Source organism: Phaenicophaeus curvirostris, chromosome 15 (genome assembly GCF_032191515.1).
Source record: "Phaenicophaeus curvirostris isolate KB17595 chromosome 15, BPBGC_Pcur_1.0, whole genome shotgun sequence".
NCBI classification, from domain to species: domain Eukaryota; kingdom Metazoa; phylum Chordata; class Aves; order Cuculiformes; family Cuculidae; genus Phaenicophaeus; species Phaenicophaeus curvirostris.
In genome coordinates, this window is record NC_091406.1 from 501,636 (window position 1) to 524,938 (window position 23,303).

A 23,303-nucleotide genomic window follows, 5' to 3' on the forward strand; every position below is an offset into this window, starting at 1 on the left:
TTTTTGTGATAGCTGTAATTTTTTGGGAATGGTTCTGCTGTCCAATTTAAGTTAGAATTTTCTTTATCTTTTCTAAATTTTGAACCATCCCATAGCAGATCTTTATTGCAAAAAAAGTCAACATGCATCTTAGAAATTCAGATTGTAATCAATAAAACAAACATTACATATATGAATTTAAATGTATAAACAGTTAGAAATCCAACAATATCTCCTATGATGCTATTACACAAGTTCACAATTCGTAAAAACTATGGTACAAGTTCGCTATACACCACGAGGAACCGATTCCTTTTCACAGGGTTTGACCAAGAGGCACAGTGCTCAATGAGAGCTGGCAGTGGCTTCAGCTTCACCCTCGCAACTCGAGCTTGTTTGTTCTTTCTGCTTGGGTTCATTCAGTGAAAGGGAGATCATCGTGCACACCGCCTCTTTCTTCCCTACCCCGTACCCTGTCCATGTTCCCATCCCACAGTCACAGGCACATCCGACCCAGCGTCTCCCACACAGACTCTGCGGTGCACACCAGCTCCCTCGTTGATAACATTCAGTCTCGGGAACTCTAAAGTATGCGGCCTTTCTACGTTGCCATAGAAACAAATAAGCTGTACCAACCCACCACCCCACCCCTCCAGCACAGTCCAGCAGAGCCTGGCACACCTGAAATACAGGGAACTCATAAGCTTTAGCAAAACAAAGGCAGCTTTGCAACAGCCTTCCCCTCCCCGAGCCCCTGCGGGCAAGGACCACTGTACAGCCCAGTGCCAAGTTCCCAGTAACGCACAGCACCGGCTGCGCTCAGGGATGTGCCCTGGGGGTCGGTGTGAGCTGCCAGTGCATATCCTGAAGGGGGGAAAAGAACTCAGAAGCTCTGGACACAGGAAGGTACCGCACTCGGTCCCTGCGCCTCGCTCTGTGGGAACAGCTGGCCCAGCACGCCACACAGGTCACTGCGGAGCCAAAACCCTATGAAAAGGAATCCCAGTCTACACCTGTCAAAGCCTACTGCAATGCATCTTACAGCTCTGTCCATTCACTGTAATTTTCATTTTCCAAATACAAAAATACAACAATTCTTATGGAAATCTATACGCTGGTAGTTTTAGTACACAAAAAAAGCAAAAATATTTACAAAATTATACAGTTTAAGAAAAAACTCTGTACAGAAAAATATATAAATCCTTTTGTTCCCTCTCTCATTCTTTAAACTGTCAGGACTCAAAGGTGTTTGTTGCAATGGATTTTTCAGAATTCACACTGACTAAGCCACAGCCATAAAACAACATCAGATGATTGGAGAAAAGCAAAGACATTCTTCTAGGTTGGTAGGACTGGTTTCCCCTCAGTTCTTCAATGTAATTTAGCCTCAGCAGTAGCAGGGCAGCCCCAAGTGTATTGAGCAGTGAGGTTCTGATGTAAAGAGACAGAATACTGACACGTTCCCTCCAGTGGACATGGAAATAGGAGTTCACACTGGCTTGGATTCTGCTACACCAAGGATGATAGATTAGGTGACAGTGAGCCCAGCGCTGTGCACAGGACATGGCCCTGGCCGAGTTCAGAGCCATTGGAATTTAAAGGCTTTGATGTGTAGCTTTCTGCAGCCATGAACTTGCTGGCTAATGTACTGGAGCCAACTACCCAAAGGGGAGAGCCCTTCTGCACCCACACCGTGTTTAATCCGTAGAGGAACATACATAAACTGCATCAGGCAGTGCATGGTAGGAGGGGACAGAGTGGAGGGAGATGCCCATTCGATGACACCTTCGTGAAGGGCAGGAGCTGGGCACCAGCTCAGCCTGCAAGCATCACCCTCACCTCTGCGTTCACACACCCGGTGCTGGGGGAGGCCAGCTTGGGAGTGTTTTTAAGATGGTACAACGATAAGGCAACTGAGGACAGAACAGTGCTTGTCCCACATATGTCTGGACACGACTACACTCACAGATAAACAAGGAACCTTGCAAGCCCAGCACTCTGCATGCTCCTCTTGAGATGTACCACTGCTCTAACTAAGCCTTTGAGTGGGACACAGATTCTGTCAGTTAAAAAGCCTTTTGCTCTGAACGCTACAAGGATTTGGTTTGAACATAAAATGAACAGTTGGTGAAGGGAGAAGAGAAAATTTCTGCTGGCTGGTAGGCAGTGCCAGTTCAGCTGGTTTACTTTTTAGGAAGCATGAAACTCACTACATTCACAATCACAAATACTGAAGTGCAGTAAGCAGTCTGACTTCAACCTGAATCTGTACTGAAACTACAGAAGAAAATCAATGGGGAGTGCAAATCCCCTCAAATAGACGCCACTGCTGATGCCTTCTGTGAAGCACAGTTTGAGGAAACCACGTGAACTGGACAATATTCTAATGATACCCTGTTAAATTCCTCCTTCCATCTCTTCTCACAAAGAGCAGAAGACAGAGACCACGTGGCTTTCAAACATATAGAAATAAATGAGTTATAAATTTAGCCACAATTCCTACACTGACTCCATATGAAATAAGACGCTACCCTTTTTCAATTAGCAAATGAGGCAGTTTTTTCTTTCATAACATTTAATGAAAGTCACGTCTTTCCCCTGACCCCCTTATATTGCTAAATAAAACCTGTAATAGCTTTTCAATTATAAACTAACAAATCAATTGCATTATAAAAAACCCAAAACAAGGAAATACAGGTGACACAAAAAAAAGGACAAGAAAATATTATTCCCTCCCCCCCTTCTTTTTTGATCCTTCTTAAATAGAAAAAAATCACCACCCTGGTGAGCTTGGTAATAATGTAAAATGTTACTGGGCCTTTGGCTACCTTAGTATCACAGCTCAAGATCCGAAATGTTTTATAACAAACTTCGCCTACTTTAAGTCTTGTGGTTTGAAAAGAAAGTAAAGCTTTTTTTGGCTCATCAACTTCCTTAAATAAATGTTTAAAAGATGCAGCTTGAATTATATTCCTAAAATTATACATTTCCAACATCAAGTTTCATCTTCTCCAAGAACGGGATTCATCCTCATCTTCGTCATCGTCATCGTCATCTTCGTGCAAAAACAAATCTGAGGTTTCAGTCTCCTAGAGGAAGAAAAACCAAACTCGTAAACAAAAGTTCTGTGCTACGTCCCAGAAAACATGTCATGTGACACAACAACAGCCACACTTGGTACCAAGTTCTCGTCACCCTGTGTTTCGCTGAAACGCACACAATCCCATCCAACAGGCTCTATGGAAAGAACAGCAGCCTCACACATCAAGAGAGGAAATAAAGGCAAACTTCAAAGGAAGCAGGAATAAACAACCGCCCACCTGCTCCAAGACAACACCTTTAAACTCTGTGAAATACCTGGATGGGAAAACCTTTAAAAAAAGGTTTCTTAAAGTGTTCATTCCAGGAGAGAACATAGGTAACTGTTCCTCTAGTGGAGCACTAATACTGGGAAATAAAAAGATTCACAGCCTGCACACAGAGAACGCGAGGCTTATTGTCACTGTTCACAAGTCAACATCCCATCCAGAAAGTGTCAGTTTTGTTTTCCTTTTTCCTTCTTCAAAAGTGTGGAAATGTACCTCAAAACCCAGTTAAGTTTCTGTTTTGCAAAAACATCTTTTATGAAACTTCTTCAGCAAACAGAAAGCTGTACCCCAAAAATGTGCTTTGCTATCAGATTCCTAGAAGGGGGATTCAGGTTTTTAACGTGTTTTCATACCTCTTCCTTAGACTCCTCTTCCTCAACTTCTGTGGACACCGAGGGTACCTTAGGTTTGTACCACGATATTTGTAGCCGTCGGTCCTTGAACTGGGATCCCTGGTTAGCAGCCTGGATTGTATGTCAAATGAACATAGCATAAAGAAGAGATCAAGTGAAGAATTTAAGATGCCCAACAACAAGCTGGACCCAGAGCACATCATGCAAATGCACATTTGAAGACCTCAAACATAATAAATCACAATCATCCAATTGTGTCTTCTGAAAGCAGCTTCAGTCAACCCCAAGTCTGCTGAACAATGCTCATCTCCCAGCAATCTGCAATGACTACAGAGCTCAGAACTGATTGTGACATCGAACCTTTATCAGCAAATGACCTGTGTTACTGTTAAAAAACTGGGAGATACTTCCCCCTCCAGTGACACCACAGGCAGCAGCAACAAAACCCACATTGTCTGGCTCAGACCAGTGGGATTGAAGCCTGCTGTATTTTCAAATACAAAGACAGACAATAAGTTAAAAATTCTTATTAAAGAACCATAAAAAAACCCCCCATCCTTTAATTGTACTTACATTCTCAGCTTCTGAGCGAGATTTAAAAGTTAGAACGACACTTAGTGGGGAATCCTCTTCTTGAAGGTCTTCAATATCTCCAAATTTCTATAAGAGAAAAATCAATTAGGAACAGTGGCAATAGTCTCCTCCAAAAATATGACCATCGTGCTACACCTGCAGCATGCCAAAATGTCACTGAAATGTTTTTCAGACAGAAAAGGGAGAGCCAGAGAAATCTCAGCTGCATCACCCAGCAACACTGCAGCATTTGTACCTGTATTTTGGGGCAAAAGCTCAGATTTACCGTTATTTTAATAAACAGAGCTTGATTGTGCAGGAGGAAAAGAAATAAGTATATTAATTTATAGCTCAGAACTCAATTCAAATGCATTGGGTAGCTATTGGAGAGCAGCTTTAAAACGTTACATTTACACCCTTGATAACTTCTGAAGCTGCCTGCTTCCCTATTACCTGTTCCATGAATTCACGACAAAGTCTTTGATCTACTTGCACTAACAGAAACAGAGACTCACATCTTCAGGGATTCAGAAAAGAAGCAGTTACTTACAATGTCCTCACCATGCTTCTCTCTGGAAGTAAGCACGTGTGCAGGGTACAGGTTACCTATGCAATTTTGGATTCGTAGTTTGCCCACAATTCTCCTCTTCAAGTTTTTCCTTTTTTACTGTGACCTCATACTTACAGAGAAGTGCTGTAGCAATTCATCCTTCTCCTCTTCAACAAAGCCTCCAACTGTTAGTGCTTTGGGACGATGATCCACCACCATATGATTCAACATGCCCCTTCCTCTCCCACCACGACCCCGTCCTCGTCCTCGGGCTGGCACTGTCTTTCCTCGACCGGCAGGCAAAATGCCTAGGCGGGCAGCCTGTTCAAAGGTGGCAAAGCATGTACAAAGCCATTCTTGGTTTGAAAGGATTTACGCTACTTATATATCACAACTACATTAAAAGCATCAATCCAGACAAACTCACCTCTACTTGTAACTGATTTAGCTTTTTTCGCAGCTCTGTTGTGTCCTCTCCAGAAGACAATCTCTTGTGAAAGTCCAGTTCTGCGTCTAAAAGTTCCTTTTGTGCCTTAAAAAAAGGCACAGAGAAAAAAAGAAAAATCAAAAGTAGAACTGTGTGCCTTTAACGTTTTACTCCGCTTCTTCAGCAACACCTTTATGTAAATGATAAATCAGTACATAATATCCACTTTCTGCTAAATTCAGTTTGTTTTAGTTGCCTCCATGACCCTGTCCAACCCATTTTTCAAAGGTCCAGAATTCTCTGCTTCAGAATTGGAACAAGCTTGAATGAGCTACAACCAAAACTGGGTCATCCGAGCTACTTAACACCAAAGCTTACTTGTCCATTGTTATCACTCTCAAACTCAAACAATTGCTTGAATGCGTTTTGATCTAATGTTGCTGCAGTTTTAGGATATAACATTAGAAACAGTTACAAAATGACAGGTGGGCAAGTGTCTTGCACAATAAATAAAATACCTCTGTCTTGGACTTCAGTTTTGATGGTGTAGAGGTTGTGGATGAAGTTTTTAATTCATCCTTTAACTGAGATATTTTTCCTGTAAGCTCTTTTAAGGTCTTCATGATTTCTGCTCTCTCTTCTGGTTTCACGGCCTTATTTTTCTCCAGCTTGGATATCAACATCTATGTGTTAATAAAAGAGCAGGAATATAAAATTCCAGGAAAACCAACACTGAATAGACAGCAGTCTACAAAATCAGAATGTATGTACTAGATGATATTCTCATCTTACCTTCTGGCATTCTATTTGCTTCTCTAACATCTCCTGCTGCTTTTTCCTCATGTCTTGTTGGAGTTTCATTGCCTCCTACATAAGGAGAAAATTGTTTCCATCAGTAAAAATAGTCTAGCATTACATGTGAAGGCCACAATGAAGTCTACCCATTTGCAAAACACACCAGTATAAAGCGTACCTGATCTGGAATAAAACAAGGAGTTGCTAACTCCCTGTTCTTAAATATTCTACTGAATCTGTGCCCCCTTCAGACAGCTGTTAAAAAACATGCCCTGCATTGTCATTGTTGTGTCTCATACCCGCAGAGATTGCAATCAGAGCAATGCCTCATGAAAACCCACACCCAACCAGCTCTGTCATGCAGGATGCCCTGAAAGGAGTACTCCCTCACCCATGATTAACCTCAGCGTGCATTGGCAAGATAGTGATAACAACTACAGCAACTACGCTAGTGTAGAATGCTGTACAGCACTGAGGTTTAAGTCGCCCATCAAACCTTACTTTATAAAGTACTTTGACTGCTACAGTAGCGGTCAGGCAATGGACAGCTGAGTACCTGTTTTTTTTTAAGGGCTTCTTGCACATCGTGGGGTTTAGAGCCTGCACCAGGCTTCATTGATGTCTTTAAGTTTGAAGAACTGTAAACCATTTTTGAATGGCTGCTAGAAGCAGGAAATGTCTGAAACAGTAAAAAACACAAAACCATGTAATGGTATATCACACCCCTTATAAGCTATCAGTGAGGGAGAGGAACCCATTCTGTGAAACATGAACACCAACTTCCAGATTTGAGCAATGAGACAGAAAGACCAAGGCAACTAAAACACATGCATAAAGGCATCCATCTAACAGCCACCTTGCTCAGAAGCAAGCAGCTTAAATGCTTGCGAAAATGACTCCTGCAAAAGATACTTTCCCTCCTCATCCAAAACCCCCTCTGTATCCTGATACCCACTAGGAAGGCCACTGAAGCTGATCTGCATCTGCATTATATTGAGCTTTGCAGCCAGTCTAACAGGGCACTTTCTGACCAAGTAAGGCAGAGCAAGGCACCTGTGTCCTTCCTTTCTAAAAGGACTTCTCTGTGGCCAAGGACATGTGTTGCACTATGGTATCAGTGTGAATTAGACTGAATCAACTTGAACTCCCTACAGAAGCATTCTATAAGCTTCCAGTGCCGCTGTTAAAGCACAGCATAAGCGCAGAAATCACTGGGGAGAGCGATTTGACTCACTGACAAAAACCTGACATTGCGTGTAGGCTGTCAAATATATTTGCTGTGAAGCACTGCCAAAAATATTTTCTGTTACTAAAAATACTGATACTTCGTTTCTGTATAAAACAGGAACAAGTGTCTGCAAACAGCTAAGGAAACTAGGAAAAAGACTGTGTGGTTGCATGGAATCCTAATGAAAAGAAACAGAACCAACTTGAAAAAACTTGCAAGTTATACTTGTTGGTTCCTTCTCAGCACACATGCCAAAGTTTTCACTGGTAGCAGTAAGATGGTCTTTGCAGACATACCGGAGAGTCGTCTACCACTGCCCCGGCCTGGCTTAAGTCAGGTTGGTTTCCGCCTGCTGCTCCGAGGCGACGTTTCACTGGGACTTTGTTAAGCACATAGGCACCAGAGGCCAGTGGTTTCGTCATTACCTGTGCAACAGCAGATATTGAGAAATAACAATTATATCCTCTGCTTTTTGAAAGCAGTCATTCAGGAATGCTCAATCCCTAGTTTATGACAGCTCAATACCTTTGACAAGTTGCTGTGCGTTGTCACAGCTGGAGAGGTGGCCAGGGCTTGCTGCTGCAGGTGCAGTTGGTGATGGAGAGACTGCGTGGGTGTCTGTTGCTGCTGCTGCAACGGGGACTGCTGCTCGCCTTCCCTGTGCCACAGCACCCTTATAAATCGGTTGTTTAGAACGGCCTCTGTGCTGGAAATTGCTTTCCTAGCCTCATCATTAGTTAAGTACTGAATTAGAGCAGCTTCAGGATCATTCTGGAAAGCAACCTAAATCAAAAGTTCATGAAAATACATTACTTCTCAAGGAAGAAAACGTTTCAACCAGCAGCAAACTGATCTATGAATAATCTGCAATAATGAGTGGGATACCCAGTGATTAACAGCTCAGAATAAAGGCAAAACACTCTGGGTGATTAAAGTCAAGTACCTTTTGGCAGATATTACACGAACCTGCAGCAAGTCTATGTACAGCAAAATTAAGTCAAATGAAAAAAGACTCCTCTGACCAGCCTCACACATTCAGAGCACCATGAACCCAGTGGGGTGGGACTGAAAAGACCCTGATACTGTCTCAGAATCCATTTATTCCAACCCCCTGAAAGATGCCTGCTGTCCCAGAATGAGCAATGCAGAGGTTCATCATGTTCTCTGTCTGCAGTGTCTGACAGTCTTGAATAAGGCTATTTTTCTCTAAAACCTAATCACAGGGATAAAAACATAGCCTTATTTCATGCATTATTTCATCATCAGGGGGCAGAAAGCACCACAGTGTCTCTGGGCTAAGACGTAAAATTATCAACTCAAGAAATACAGAGGCTTTCCAGGTGCCAGTCTTCTATTCAGACCTTTAACCCAGGATCTGAAGCAATAATTCTGTCTAGAAAAATAAAAAGGAAATTAAATGCCATTTTAACCACGTAACTACCTGAGCTTTGCTTATACAGTGCAGAAGGAAGACCCTGCACTGCAGCCAGTTCTAGGATGTAAAGTGGTAACAAACTGATATATTAGAGAGACTCTTCTGCAGCATCTTGGTTTAAAATTCTGACTGAAATACTGCAGGACTACAACACAAGACAGAAACTGTTAGAAAAGCTCTATCAAAAAATCATACCCAAGTTGCTCAGAAGCCTGGGTTGGCTTAGATACTGCTAAAACCAGCAAGCCTTTTAAATGTAATAAGACCTGACAAAGCCAGAAGCCAATATACTTTTACAGACAATAATACAGAACGAACCAAGAAAAGTTTTATTTGACTTTAATCCCCTCCTCTCCCAGCCAACCTCCAGAAAGGTTTCTCAAGGAACATAGCTCAGCTGCAATACTCAAGAAGGCTACAAGGAAAATACAAGGCCCACAAATGGGCATAAAAGTGAACTTTTTTACCTGAATGTTTACAATAGTTCCAAACTTGCTGAAATGTTCGTTGAGCTGTGTAATATTGTTCAGTTCTGGTGGAATTTTTCGAACTTCTAGTTTTGTATTAGTGTACTGATTCTTCTTCAAAAATCCTGGCTTATTCTGGTTGTTATTCGCTTGCCTAGAAAAAAAGACAGCAAGTAATTTAGATAGGCATCTCAACACCTAAGTAAGACAGCAAATGTTAATGCACATTCGACTTCTACTTTCATCATAAAAAGTATAAATTCTAAACATTAACAGAAAAGAGCTCCTTCCACCAGCAAATGTTTAAGTCTGTGTTATGTGGACACAGAATCTCTGACCCAAACAATCTAAGGGACCAGCAAATTGCTGCAGTCACAGCACTAACAGCTATGAAATGCATCCCAACTAGTCAAGTGCAGTTGCTAATTCTTACTTTCCCAGCCATGGTTTCTTTAACGGTGGACATTCCATGCTGCTTGGAGATCTTTTCCTGCTGTCTGGTTCAAGGACAACTCTAGTTACAGTGCTGCTATTATTTGTAATGGGAATGGGAGGTTCAGTCTGGATGATAATGTTGGCAGCTGGAGGAAAGGAAAAAGACCTATGTTAATCACCCCACATCAACAGAGACACTGGAAAAGCTTTCACATAAACAGTAAAAAAGTTAAAAACCAAAAGTTAGCAAGTTGGCAAGTTTTGTTTATGAAGTTACTGCAGAAATCATTTGCAAGCCTTACTCAACAGGTTGAGGAAAACTACCTTGTCACTGCTGGCTGGACTCATTTTGGACATTAAGATTAGTACTACCTTGAAGAAACAAAGCTAAAGCTTCATTTTCCAAGGTTCTGAAAATTCAGATTCTGCAAGATGAGGAAGAAAAAAAAAAAAAGAGACGGGGAAAGAACAAAAGAGGAGGGAAAGAACCAAGGCTGAGTTCCCAGACTTCAGGTTAGAGCTTTGCAGCTTGACAAGGGCTGAATAACCAACCAACAGTTTTAACTGCATTAACCTCTAACAGCAAAAAAGCAACCCAGGATGTACTCCTCCCACTGCCATTCCCTGTCACCCCGCCATCCAGTTTTCAGCAAACTGTTATGCGCCAGCCATGGCACGAACTCACACTCTGAGGCATGAGATTTCAAGTCTGAAGCAGCTTCCACAAAAACAAAGCTGAAATGCTAGATCACAAATCTCACAGATTTCATTTGCCAAGTACTTGTTTACAGTCTTTTTAAGACTGTGCTACTGCCATCAGTCTCCTGCAAATGCTGAATATCCAACTCCTGAAAAGCAGTCTGAGTTACAAATCAACTTTCTATGCCTTTTCTGTACGTGAGAGCTCTGCTGATGACAGTGGTGAGAGCAAAGACTGGGTATTTTAGGGCATTTGGCTTTTACCTTACTTTAGAGGATGATCTGAGAACAAACCTCTCACACACCTGACCGAGACAGTAAAACAAGCAGCCTGAAGCACCACTGCCAAGCTCCCAGCCATGCCTTAGAGCCAGAATGGGTTCTTCAAGAGAATCTGGGGGCCAGCAATAAAGCCCCAACCCTGACTTTATGAGGCTCATTAAGATGAAAACAGCAATGACAATTTCTGCAATAGTATTTAACCATGTTCTTTATAGGATGAGACACTGAAAGTGCAAAATATCTTTCTTCTTTACTGCATTAAGGAACACTAAAACGAAACAGTAAACATTGATAGTTAAAAATTTTTCTTTTAAGGATGATGGCAGGGGAAGCAGGATGGAAAAAAGAGAGTTATGCTAGGAGAATAAACATTTTTTTAAAGAGCTCCGATTTGTTCTCTCCCCTAAGAGGGATTTGGTACGTGTCACCACTAAAGCCACATCTTCATTCACCCAGTTAAGGGTTCAGAATTACCTAAAGGCAGACTGTGACTTCTGCAGGAGAATTAGAACACTCCTTGCAATGTTCATTTTAGAGATAACAGCTGGCTACAGAGTCAGACCACCACGCCAAGGCAGTTCCCCCCTTCACTGCAGTCTCAACAGTCAAGACAAGCTCTGCAGATCATCACCTATGCACCCCAAGCCCTAAACATGCCCTTAGCAATTGCTTAAAGCCATCTTTCTGCCCCATTTGTCTCTCTAGAGGCACTCTGCACCCTAACAGTTCCTTTGCAGGATAAAGAGGAACAAAACCCCACCCATCCAACCAAAAAATCCTTCTAACATTCCCAACCTAGGGGCTATTTTTAACTAAAAAGGTTGCTTTGATGGCAATATGGTCATATCGTCATTTAGAAAAAGGTAGAGATGTTTGAGAATTGCTCTAAATACTAGAACAGTGAGGAAAAACTACTGCTTTCAGCCTGAAAAAGGGGAAAATGAGTGTTGATGGTCTCGGACAAAAATAGCAAGAGCAATGACTAGAAACCCTTCCTACCTCTTGGATTTGTATCCATCTCCCCAGATGTTAGGCCAATTAGATTTGGACGCTGCGTTTGTGCTCTCGTAAAGAACTGTCGGTACTGAGATCTACCGGCACTGGTAATACTAGGAGCTTCGGGGTTATAGCCATCTGGCTCATATGTATCTACAAAAAAAGGAGAGAAATGAAAGAATTTTTCAAATGAGTTTAAGACTCGGGTTAATTTTCCTTTAAGGGAAATGCGTGGATGTCTGAGAATCAGAAGTTGTTCTGAATGAAGAGGAGAGAGAAAAGTGGTTGAACAGCCAACGTGTGTAGCAATTAAACTCTCAACTGAACTTCAGGCTCAGGCCTATTTGGGCAAAGCCTCATTTTTGTTAAATCTAACTGTGTTTGTCAAAAGCCCATAGTTCAAGAAGAGCAGTCGTTGCTGCCCAACAGACCAGTTCAATGCAGAAAGGGATTTCTGGGGTAGGACGTACTTCAGTGTTTCCAAAGAAAGCTAACAAATTGGGGAATTTGACCAATACTTACCTATTAAATTCTCTTAAATTACATAAGAGTGAGATCAGCTGCCTGGCTCTAGTAAAGTACTAGCGATTATAGTAAAAAGGGTAACCATGAGAACACAAGATGGCAGAACTGACTCATTGTTCCTCCAGCCCAATGTCCAAATCAAAGATGATGCATTTTTCCAACCGCAAAAAGGAAAAGCTCTACCAGAACTAGAATAAAGCCAGCAGAAGACTCCACAGGGACACAGGACATCCCAGAACAGGGATGCCAGTACAAGGGGACCTGACAGACTTGAAGCACTCTACATCACAGCTCCTTATTCCACAGTAACAGAGGAGAATCTACAGTTTAAAACAGATGCCCCGGAATTTCAATACCAAAGCTTTACAGTTCCGTTACAGACTCTGCAAAGAACTTCCACTACCCTTCCATGAACTGAACTGCAAGGCCTTCCTCCACACTTTGGTACAGGACTGACAGAGGACAACCAGTAGCTGTTACTGAAGCAGTCCAAGAACAGGACATGAGAATCTATAGGGATGCTCTGGAGAACAGAGCTACAGAGGGCAACTGAAGTCAGTGGTGCCCCATGAGCCAAGATGGGCAGAATCACTCGTAAAAAGAAGTTCTGAAGCTGAAAGAATCAGGTGGCGACATCTGAATGCCTGGCAGCATCTGGACATAGCCGAACAGATCATCTAACAAGATGTATAAGTGACTGAAGTTCTAAAAAGCACGAAAGTCACAAGGGAAGTGACACGAATCATAGACCAGAGCCCTCCTTTCAATGACAGTCAGGATGTTTAGGAAAAAATTCCCAGATGGAAATACTGTAAAACACTGAGACTTAATGATCTTATTTTGCTCAAGTAAAGCATGGAAGTGCCATTACTCCTTTCATTACCAAACAAAGGCAAGCTTTGTAGGATGTCAAATCAGCAATCTAGGGCTCTCTAGGGATTTTGCTATTTCCCTTCATAAACCCCTCACTTTAAGCTTTGAGCTCTGTTAAGCAAGATGGCTCCCTGAAAGCCATGCATTTGTTCAAGTTAGGAAGCTAGAACTAAGCTGATGCCAGGAAGAAAAGCAAATATAGAAAGCAAGCGTATTAAGAGCATAGAGACTGTTGTGATACACAGCTGGGGAAAACTCATCCGTAGCAGTCCAAACTGGACAGGAATAAGGACTGGGTTAAACTGTAATTACAGGCCTGCAAGTGTCCCTTTCTCATGAAACAACCTCATTGCTTTGAGCACATGAAACCAGATGAGCTTTCCTCAGCAAAAGAACATGACTGCTATTGCATACAGAACAGAAGACAATGTGCTGACCACAAGGAAAGCCATCAGACTTCTTTTTAGATTTGTCCGTACTGGAGAAAGGCAGAGGTAATCATTTCCAATCACACATCAACAGAGGAATTTAAAAAAAAACAAACAAAAAACCCCCCAAAAAACAAACAGTATTTGCTTACGTTCGGATACTGTGTACAGCAGGTTCTGGGGTAAGGGAGGAGGTAGCCTTGCTCCTACGGGTGCAAGACTGGGAACGGCACTTGTCCCAGGCTGGTCACGATTATTGATCAAACTTGACTGTGTTAAAGGTGGCCCTAGAATGACACCACAGAACAGATCACAACAACTCATAACTCCACAGATAACACATGCGAACAACTCAATGCAATTTGTTTATGCCTTGCTTTGAGCAAGGTCAAGACTGTAAATACGTACAATCCCACTACAGCAGAAGGATATCGAGGAGCCCTGTTCAGGTAGCTTACTCAGATTCCAATAGCTTCGCTCTTTCCCAGAAAGGACAGAGTGCCTTTTCTTTCCCAGAGGTTAATTATGGTTAGAGATCGCATCAACTAAAGCAGCTCCTCCCCCTGCTTTGCCACAGAGAACCAAGTCTTGCTCTGAGCAAGAGATCATACCAGCAACATTTTGATTACAGTTCTGAAACAAGAACTATAGGGCAAAAGGTGCTCACAGACAAGGAATTTATTTAGCATTTTTGCTTTGTTTGCCCCACATATGATACATATATTCCTAATTAGCGTGTGCCCCCAAAGGACAATGAGTCACACTACAGAGCCTGGAAAGACAGGACTAAGAGCAGAGAGTCCTGTATCTTCACTCAACAGCAACTCAACCCTGCCCACTGAATGGCTCATGCACAACTAAGGATCAATTCCATATGGAATAATTTCTCATCCCATAGCTGCTGCTGTTTGATACAGCTAACACAGCATGCACTGTGTGCTGGAATAAAGCACAGAGTAACCACACACACAATATCCTATTTCTTCATAGAATTTACATTATATGATGCAGAAAGACAACAAGAAAGACTGAACAGTTCAAGATCACTGCTGAGCCAAAATAGGTCTCAGATGTATCAGTTACGTGCTGCTAAAACCAATACACAACACAGCACAGACACACATTTATTAGAACTTTCAGGAAACTAAATCTTTGCGCTATTGCATTAGGAAAACAAAAGTGCTAGAAATTCAAGTGTCACAATGAACTCAAATGACACCAGGGTCAGGAGACAATCTGAAAGATACTTGCCCCCACTTCCCCACCCCATTTTTCTGATTCAATCTGGTGTGCAGAGACATCCTCTTTTTACGAGCTGATGTTTCAGAATGATTCTGGTGATACTGTGAATAGCACACAGATTGCAAAGAAACTTGAACTCAGTACTTTGAATGCACGCAAATCTTCCTGAGAGCATCATCATTTTAACCTGGCGATGTAAAGGAACACAGAACAGCGGCTGGACTCACTTGGTACGGGAAGCACAACAGGAGGCGGTGGCTGTGGATGAGCCTGCGGAACTGGCAGCCTCAGGTTGCGAGCGGGACCTGGCAGAGGGGGCAGAAGCATGCCAGGCGGAGGAGGAAGTCCCGGTGGTGGCGGAGGAAAAGGAATCATACTGGGCAGGGAAACTTCATCTACTACTAAAGGATCATTTCCATGATCAAACTGGCAAAGGTCACCAAGCACACAAAATCCTCGCTCTGCAAAACAGGCCATTTAATCTTGTTAGGATAAGAACATTAGTTATCAGAGATTTGCAGCATTTCAGGGTTTGCTGTTATTTCTTACTAAGAAAGCACGTGCTCACTGATCCAACATTACATCACCAGAAGATGTTTCAAAAGAATTCAGATTAATCTTCCGTAAAAGCATGCAAACACACATGCACCCATCATAAAGGCTGTAGAAAAACAAGTCATGCAGTGATTTTATATCAAACATATGTCCTGCAGTCTTTATCAGAGCTGCCAGCACCTGAAATATTTGCCAGGCGTACACAGAATTGTGTAAAAACTCCCTATGTTCTTATCTAGCAACCATTAGGTTATAAGCAAACTGCTTCCAGTCAGAACAGTTATTTCTGCAGTAAAACACAGGTCATACATGCAGCTTTCACACACAGGGTATGCTCCATGCACTACTGCGTTTTGACTTGCTGCCTGTGTTTAGTGAATGCTTTAAAAAGGCCCAGAATAACAGAAACAAGGAAAGAAACTGAAACCCAAGAAGCAGACAGTTTACCGTCATAATCTCGACATCTTCTTTTAGGAGGAGGGTTTCTGCCAAAGGAACTGGGATTGCTGTGATTGTTGTAGTAATTTGACCAGCTCTCGGTTGTGTTTTCAAGGTGGTGTGCAGGTGCAACTACAGTAACAGCACTGGGAATAGCTTGTGCAGAGGAGTACTGCTCAGAAGATTTACTGGGAGACACGGAAACTGGATTATACGAGCCTTCAACATCATTTCTTTCACTCTTGAATTTTGATCTCTCTCGGTGCTCTGCTTAAAAAAAAAATAAAAAAAAAGTAAGGTAAAGTCTTCATGGTTTGTTCTGTAAATCACATCCTTGAGAGATACCACACAGCAGTAAAATTAAATATCCAGCATCCTGTATGTTCCACTGTTCTTGAAGGAGCCGAGTCTTACCAATGGAATAAGAACCCAATATAACGCAGACAGGGTTTTAACTTCAGAAATCTAAATGATTTCTTTGCAAAAGGCACATTATTCATCCCTCTACTCCTTATTTCATTTGCAATTACAGCACTCTCTTTTAAGGAGAAAGAGGAGGGGAAAGCCTGCAACAAAACCCCTAACCCCCTCCCCTCAACCAGCATGGTCTCAATGTGCTTTAAACCCCTTGTAATCTGTGCCTTTTATTTTTCTAAAAGACTGAATGAACAACCAATCACCGAGTAACAACCTTCAGTTACACAGAAATCTGGTCTAAAAAACACCCAGTAACAAAGTGAAAAAGAGGGTAACCTTATTTTGCAAAAAGATAAAACGTTGTTAAAGAACAAAACAAATAAATCAACAGCACTGTCAAGACAGAGCACAACAATATCTGCCACTGGCACCCACTGCTATACATCTGTGGATAAATTAAGAGGTTAGCAAAGAAGAAAACAATCCCCTTAATTGTTCTACTCTGAAGAACAGCATCTAAATAATTTCAAGAGTACAAAGCTCTCAAACACTGCTCCCGCTCCCCAAGGACACCTCCCACCCACTGGACCAGCCCATACGCACTGCGGACAGGAGGCGTCCTCCTAAAGCAATACCTGGGTACTCACCCACGCTCCTGTTTGCATCACGGTCTTTGCTTCTGCCCCTGCTACGGCTACGGCTGCGACTCAGCCCTCTGCTTTTACTGCGGCTTTTGCTCCTGCCACGTCGCCAGCTGGACTTCTCTCTGTACAAGTCCCTGTCGTAGTACCTGTCGTAGTCCCTCCATTTCCCATCATCTCGCTTTTTCTCTCTGGTTCTGGAAAGCAGATATGAAACACCTTTACAGAAAGAGAAACCAAACTGAAAAACAAGCTTGCCACAAGTTGTGACGTTGTTCTTCCTTCCCATCAGACTCAGACAGCAAAATGTTTGAGTTGGAATTTCCCTGATTACATAGAAAAGGACTGGATCTTACACTATCAGTCACTATATGGTAGAAACCAGCAAGGAGAGGGCTAAAAAAATCTGGAAAAGTGGAAAAGCTAAATGACCAAGCCAGAATATGTTTTAGAGGTGATGCTGACACTGTCTGAGCAACCCCCCACAATCCCTACAGGCCATCCCAACAACGCTTTTCATTTATGTAACAAGGTAGAGAAAGGAGTCGATGACCTTCCCAGGTATTAGCATTTGAGAAACATTACCATTTTTATTTTACAAGAGACCAACTTCTAGTGAAGGGTTCTCATGTGCTATCAGCACACAGATAAAACATTGCAGACAGAAAAGTGGAGAGGAAATCAGTATTTTTCTGAAAAATCACTACTATGAGGTGAAACTGCACAGCTGAAGACTGCCAGCAAATACAGAAGAATATATCAATATTTTGGTTCAAAACTAACCTTTGTTCACTGGAATCCGCACGGCTTCTCTGCGGACTGGAGTACTTTTTCTTCCTGCTGTCCCGCTCCTCTTCAACTGACTCTTGAAAATTCTGTTTAAGAGACAACTGCCAACCAAGGGCAAGCATCAACTTCATGTGTTACTTACACAGAACACACAAGCACCACAAGTAAGCAAGCGCTAGAGGTTGTTGGGCTTTTTGTTTCAAATCTTGCAAGTTTTTCTGTGTAGGAGGAGCCCCAAAATAAAACTACTGTATATTATCAGAGCATCTCTGCTCTAAGAACAGGCTGGGAGAGTTTGGGTTGTTCAGCCTGGAGACGAGAAGGGTTCCATGGAGACCTTAGAGCAGTTTCCAGTATTGAAGGGGGCTCTAGGAAAGCTGGGGAGGGGCTCTTGATCAGGGAGTGTAGGGATAGGATGAGGGGGAATGGCTTTAAATTGGAAGGGGAATGAATTAGACTGGACATGAGGAAGAAGTCTTCATGCTGAGGGTGGGGAGGCCCTTGCCCTGGTTGCCCAGAGCACTGGTGGCTGCCCCATTCCTGGAGCTGCTCAAGGACAGGCTGGATGGGGCTTGGAGCAACAAGATCCAGTGGGAGGTGTCCCTGCCCACAGCACAGGGGTTGGAACCGGATGATCTTTAAGGTCCCTTCCAACCCAAACCATTCTATGATTCTAAGATTTTGGTTTTAAACAGAGTTAATGAAAGACAAGTTCTCTACCCACGCTCTAACCCATAAGAGTAAGTAGTTCTGCAACTGAGGTGTTTTCTGACTGGTAACCGGAATATAACTACAGAGTTACTTCTCCAAGCAGATTCATCACCAGGTTACGCTCTGGCATAAATGCTTTAAAAACAAATCCTGTTCACAGCGTTGAATGAGCCATGTTCCTTGCTGGCCTCAGTAAAAGCAGTGTTGGCAGCCTGCCTGCTGCACCCCCCTGCGCAATCCACCGTGAATCCTCTTGGTCCTTTTGCTGCCATTTCACACTGCTCAGAAGCTGATGGGAATTTTGGTGGCAGAAGCTGAGGCAATAATCTTCAAAAGATGTTTTTCCAATTAAAACAAAACATGAAGGAAGGCTTCTTGCTTCCTTGATTAGGATTATCCAGGGAGAATTGGTAGGAATATTCAAGACGTGGCTTGATGGGGCATTGGGCAGCCTAACCCAAGGCCCTGCTTTCAACACCTGGCTGTGCCACACTATCTGGAGTCCCTTTCAGCCCAGACTTCGCTACAGTTCTACAGCTGTTTTATTTTGTGTCCCTCATTCGCAGGAACCACATAACACACAGAGCTGTATGACAGATCACCCAGGTCCTGCTGATGGTGAAATAGCCAATCCATATCCTGATTGGGAGAAGTTGTCCCACAGAGCTGTCCTGAGTATCCTCTTTTCCCGTATTCCCATCCCCTATCCCCTCATTCACCTTTCTCCCACCACAGAACTGTTTAAGTCCATTGAGGGTAGTTCTAAACCACTTTTATAAATTAAAATAAATTACAACAGTAGTTGCAGAACTGATCAGAAAACTATGAAAGGCAAAGTCTTCTATAGTAGCAAATCATGAACTTCCACCAGCAAAGCTAGTTCCATAAACTGTCACAATTTTGGGTCTCAACCTCAGGAAGAAAAGGACATCAGAAAGGAGAGAAAAAAATAAATAGCAACTTCAATTACATCAGCTGATGAGTCAAGCAAGGACCTGCATTCCACAACACAACACAGCTCTGTGCTGGCTGACTGACGGATTTCCACTGCAATTATCTGTCACTTCCATGACTGCCAGCCAGTTCTGACTCTGAAGACAGAACAAGTAACTCCAACAAGCAAAGTCTTTCCTTCAAGTTATTTCAGGCTCACAGACAAGAGCTCAGATCTGCACACCGACTTAGAGTACCTGTCAGGAAAAAAAAACGTTCCCCACGGTCTGTTTATAAGAGTTTTTGCTCTTAACGCTGCAAGGACACGCATGTCCCCATTCACTGGTTTTAATTATCACAGAAAACACTGAAAATAATTCCTGTTCCTTACATAATGAAACTGAAATGTTCCAGAACGTTTTTGCCTTCTCCCCTCTCTTAAACCCTTGCTAATGGTGATCAGCGTACACTGCCAGGGACATCAGAGTAGGGTTCCTGGATGCTGTTTATCTAAATCACAACAGACTCTACAAAGGGATTTTAAAACGTTCTGGTCTGAATGGTCACCTCTCATTTTTCTCAGGATGCACCACAGAGATCACAACTGTATGGGATGGCTCATCTGGAAATTAAGAGGCAGGTAGGCCAAATACACAGTGTTACCTCTTCCTTGATGACTTCTTTTTCCTGACCTGCAGGCTTCGCTTCTGCTTTTGTGGGTTCAAGAGAAGGAAGATAACTCTTTGTGTAGAGGCTTTCAAAAAGTTTATCGACAAACCCTGATGTTTCTGAGGATACAGAACACAGGAAAACACCATTACACATTGATCTGGGGGCACTGACAGATTTACCAGAGAAGCCCCTGAAAAAAGTCACCCAGGTGGACTGCTTGCAGCAGCATCTGAGGTGAATGAACATCAGCTCTGATCACAGAGCTGGAATTACACTTGGGGAACTTGAACGAAACTTCCACAAGCAGCTCACAGAAACCTGAAAGGTTCTTAGGGGCCAGGCTCTCCACATGTATAAAACATCTGTCAGGGACTCTCTAGCAGCATTACTGGTACTTTAACATGAAGCTGTCAGCTTTTATTTCACAGCATTTCCTCCCAGCCACCACAAACAAAAGACATAGCTTCATCGTAACGTATTTTTTTTTTTAATCAAAAGATCTTTATCTTTTCTTGCTCTGTAAGAAAGACTCAGTTCATGGGTGACGAGAAGCATTTTGAAGGCAACAATGGTGCGTCACCCTCCCTCCTGCGCACAGTGAAATGGAAACCAAAAGAAAACGCACCAGAAAGCACAGTACCTTTTTGCAGAAAGACATCCAGCTGATCGGCACAGAAAGCTTTCAGCTCTTTCTCTGGTTTATCTTTCTTGACTAATGCCACAACATAGTTGGCCAAGGCTGAGGGGTCTGCGTCACATCTAGGGAGGGAGAGAGAGAGATGCTCGTGATTCCGCTGGCGTGTGCCAGCCCCTCGCGCTGGACAACCCCTCTCACAGAGGAGCTGATGAGGAAAACCTGGCAATGTATCAGGTGCTCCTCTGCCTTCTGGCACCAATGCAGCACCCGGGGCCGATGGAGCCTGCAAAGAGGCTTTTCAATCACAATGCAATATTTTATCTGCCTTTCAACTGCCCCACACGCTACCACACCTGACAATGTTCCCACTCTCCTGCTCCTTCCTGAGCTTTGCTCAGGGAAAACTACCTTTCCTCCTCTTTACAGGAAGAGCCTGTTCCAGGGCAACTGAGCAGCTACCGTTGTTTCTTCCCCCAAGCACAGTAACCATCACCAAGTGTGGTTCTACAGGAACACAGAGCAAGTGTCAGGAAAGTCACCACAGAAGTACCGTAAGGTATTAAAGCAAGGTTAAAGAATTAAACTGGAATTACTGTGAAAAGAAGTTTGGAAAGATTTACCGCAAAAGCACAGTTCAGAGAGGCAGAGTCACGTTCTGCACTCCTGAAGTCACCGTGCCCAGCATGCTGGGTTTTGTCTGCCCCAAGGTCGACTTCCATGCCTACAGACATTACAGTAATCCTTTAACTGTGCTGAATACCTAATGGGGTGCAGCTACCTGGCACGGGTTCCCCGCCTGTGCTGCCTAAGCCCTCACCTACCTTCAAGAAGGCTACAGACAGCCAACTCTGTGCAGGAGTTCTCTGCCCGGATCTTTAAATTAGCTCTTGCCTTAGACTCCATTATTCACCTACTAGAAAAACACAACAACAACTAGACGAAGTGTTAAATAACCAAGGAACAGCTCCTCACTCTGCCTCTCTAAACAGGTGCAAGTGCAAGCTCTCAGGTGGGTGGGAACCTAAGACAGGCTGACCATGTAAAGATCTGTTTTTAAAGACTGTCACTGAGAGAGGGGACTGGGTACCTTCTAAGAACCTGAACCGTGGAAACAGAAATCAATAGTATGAAGCATAGAGACCTCAAAATAGTCCCAAGTTAAAAACACTCCAGAAAACAAACAAACAAAATGCCGACAGCTGTGCAGCTAACAGCTGGTTAAGGAAAATCAAAGCCCTCAGCAAGCAACCAGTCAAGCATCTCTGCTCCAAAGGCGTTTGCTCGCTCTTCCCAACATCCGACAAGAGCTATGTTAAACGCAGTAATTAACAAACCACCAATTTAGAGACTTCCCAACTCTTACATGCGCTCACAGAAACAAACTGTGTGTGATGCATTTGGTGCCAGTGCCCATGTAGTGCAGCTGGCTATATACCTTCAACTTCAGAATAAGGAGATAATCCGTCACTGTGCAACCACCTCCACTTTCTCCTGGGCATTACGTAATGTGATGCATGACAGGAGTACACATGAAGCGTGGATAGTGACCCAGGTGAACTGTTTTATATCTCCACTCCTGCATCCTCACTGCCAGTATCCCTCAACAAATCCCACAATTCTCTGCCAGGAGCCCTTCTCTCCAACTCGCGTCCCTGCAGGGCAGCTCAGCTGCCACAGGAACACCAGCAGGACAGCAGAGGGACAGAGGGAACTCGCAGCCAAGGTGCAGGAGCAAGGGTTATGCTCTGGCACAGACGATCTTGCAGAAGAACCTGACCAAGCATCACAGCCCTATTACCTTAAAACGGAACAAAGGAAAGCCAAGGAGCCTTTTCCAAGGCCTACCACTAGCCCAGGGAGGCTGTACATTTGATTTAAAGCATGAAAACAGAAAAACAACTGTAAAAACATTAACTACACACAAGGAACACAGTATCTGCAATGTCAAGTGTGTCTCAGTGTTACTTTCTGCAGGAATCTTATGGCCAGCTGCTCGCTTGGAGGTTCACTTCTTCTAGAAGGGCCCTGCAACGGCTGCAGCCACGCATGACCCCACACCACATCGCCACTCACGCTGGGTCGAGAGGGCAGGTCCCCAGCACAAACAGCCACTTCCACCGCCAAACGCTTCCCAGCAACCCGCTCCCTCGTTCATAAGAGCGGGACGAGGCTGCCCGCACAGAGCCTGGCTGAGAGGGAGCCGCTCGGGGCCGTGGCCCGGCTGACCCCGGGCGGGGCCCTGCCCGTGGCCGCTGGTCTCCCAGCAGACGGGCCGATGCGGGGCCCCGGGGGCCGGTGACTCGGCCAGCCCAGGCCCGGTGGCCCGGCCGATCCGCGGGGCCCGGCTCGGGGCTCTCGGAGGGGGCGGTGCAGCTGCTGCCGCCCAGCCGGGCTCTCACACGGCGACCGAGGCCCGTGCGCCGCACCTGGGACAGGATCCCGGGACAAAAGGCCCCGGGCCCCGCACAGCGGGAAGAACAACCGCGCGCCCCGGGGCCTCGGCGGGGCAGGCGCCGCGGGGCCCCGGCGGAGGCGCCGCCTGCACTCACATCGGCTCCAGCAGCTTGGCCAGCCAAGACTTGAGAGCGTCCACGTTGTCTATGATCATGGTGCCGCCGCCCCGCCCGGCTGCGCCCTAGGCCGCCGCCATGGCCGCCCGGCCCCGCTCCTGCACCGGAACCGGAACCGCGGGCCGCGCACCACGAACGCGAGCGCCGCGCGCGGGCTGCTGGGCTGCTGGGCTGCTGGGCGCGCGGGGGCGGGGCCGCGCCGAGACAAGCCAATCAGAGCGCGGCGCTGCGAGCGGCCAGCCAATCGGATCCGCGGGGCACCCGTCAGGGGTCAGCGGGGGCAGG

The 23,303-nt window shown here is 44.3% G+C and overlaps 1 protein-coding gene across 3 annotated transcripts; it reads right to left on the reverse strand.

The window, feature by feature from the left end:
* On the reverse strand, positions 1 to 23,157 carry RBM27 (RNA binding motif protein 27). 3 transcript variants are annotated; one of them, XM_069869580.1, is made up of 21 exons: positions 22,998 to 23,157; positions 20,452 to 20,570; positions 19,803 to 19,927; positions 17,490 to 17,596; positions 16,713 to 16,903; positions 15,658 to 15,915; positions 14,883 to 15,116; positions 13,566 to 13,700; positions 11,591 to 11,740; positions 9,609 to 9,756; positions 9,176 to 9,329; positions 7,799 to 8,056; positions 7,570 to 7,698; positions 6,602 to 6,724; positions 6,043 to 6,117; positions 5,769 to 5,933; positions 5,251 to 5,355; positions 4,959 to 5,144; positions 4,274 to 4,360; positions 3,701 to 3,811; positions 1 to 3,068 (listed from the first exon to the last, which is right to left on the reverse strand). In XM_069869580.1, the coding sequence occupies exons 1-21, from the start codon at positions 23,054 to 23,056 to the stop codon at positions 2,982 to 2,984; spliced, it is 3,006 nt and encodes a 1,001-aa protein (XP_069725681.1). In that variant the 5' UTR covers positions 23,057 to 23,157; the 3' UTR covers positions 1 to 2,981. The 3 variants fall into 3 exon arrangements, with proteins under 3 accessions (XP_069725681.1, XP_069725680.1, XP_069725682.1); XM_069869579.1 differs by having other exon boundaries at positions 15,658 to 15,918; XM_069869581.1 differs by lacking the exon at positions 11,591 to 11,740 and having other exon boundaries at positions 15,658 to 15,918.
* Between the last annotated feature and the right edge of the window lie 146 nt (positions 23,158 to 23,303).

Bases quoted from the DNA above. Each gene is read 5' to 3' on its own strand.
- RBM27 (XM_069869579.1), bottom strand. From the start codon at position 23,056: ATGATCATAGACAACGTGGACGCTCTCAAGTCTTGGCTGGCCAAGCTG. The intron at 15,117-15,657 runs GTAAACTGTCTG...CCTGTTTTGCAG, and splicing joins AAGATGTCGAGATTATGACG to AGCGAGGATTTTGTGTGCTT. The intron at 7,699-7,798 runs GTATTGAGCTGT...GCTGTTGCACAG, and splicing joins CGCACAGCAACTTGTCAAAG to GTAATGACGAAACCACTGGC.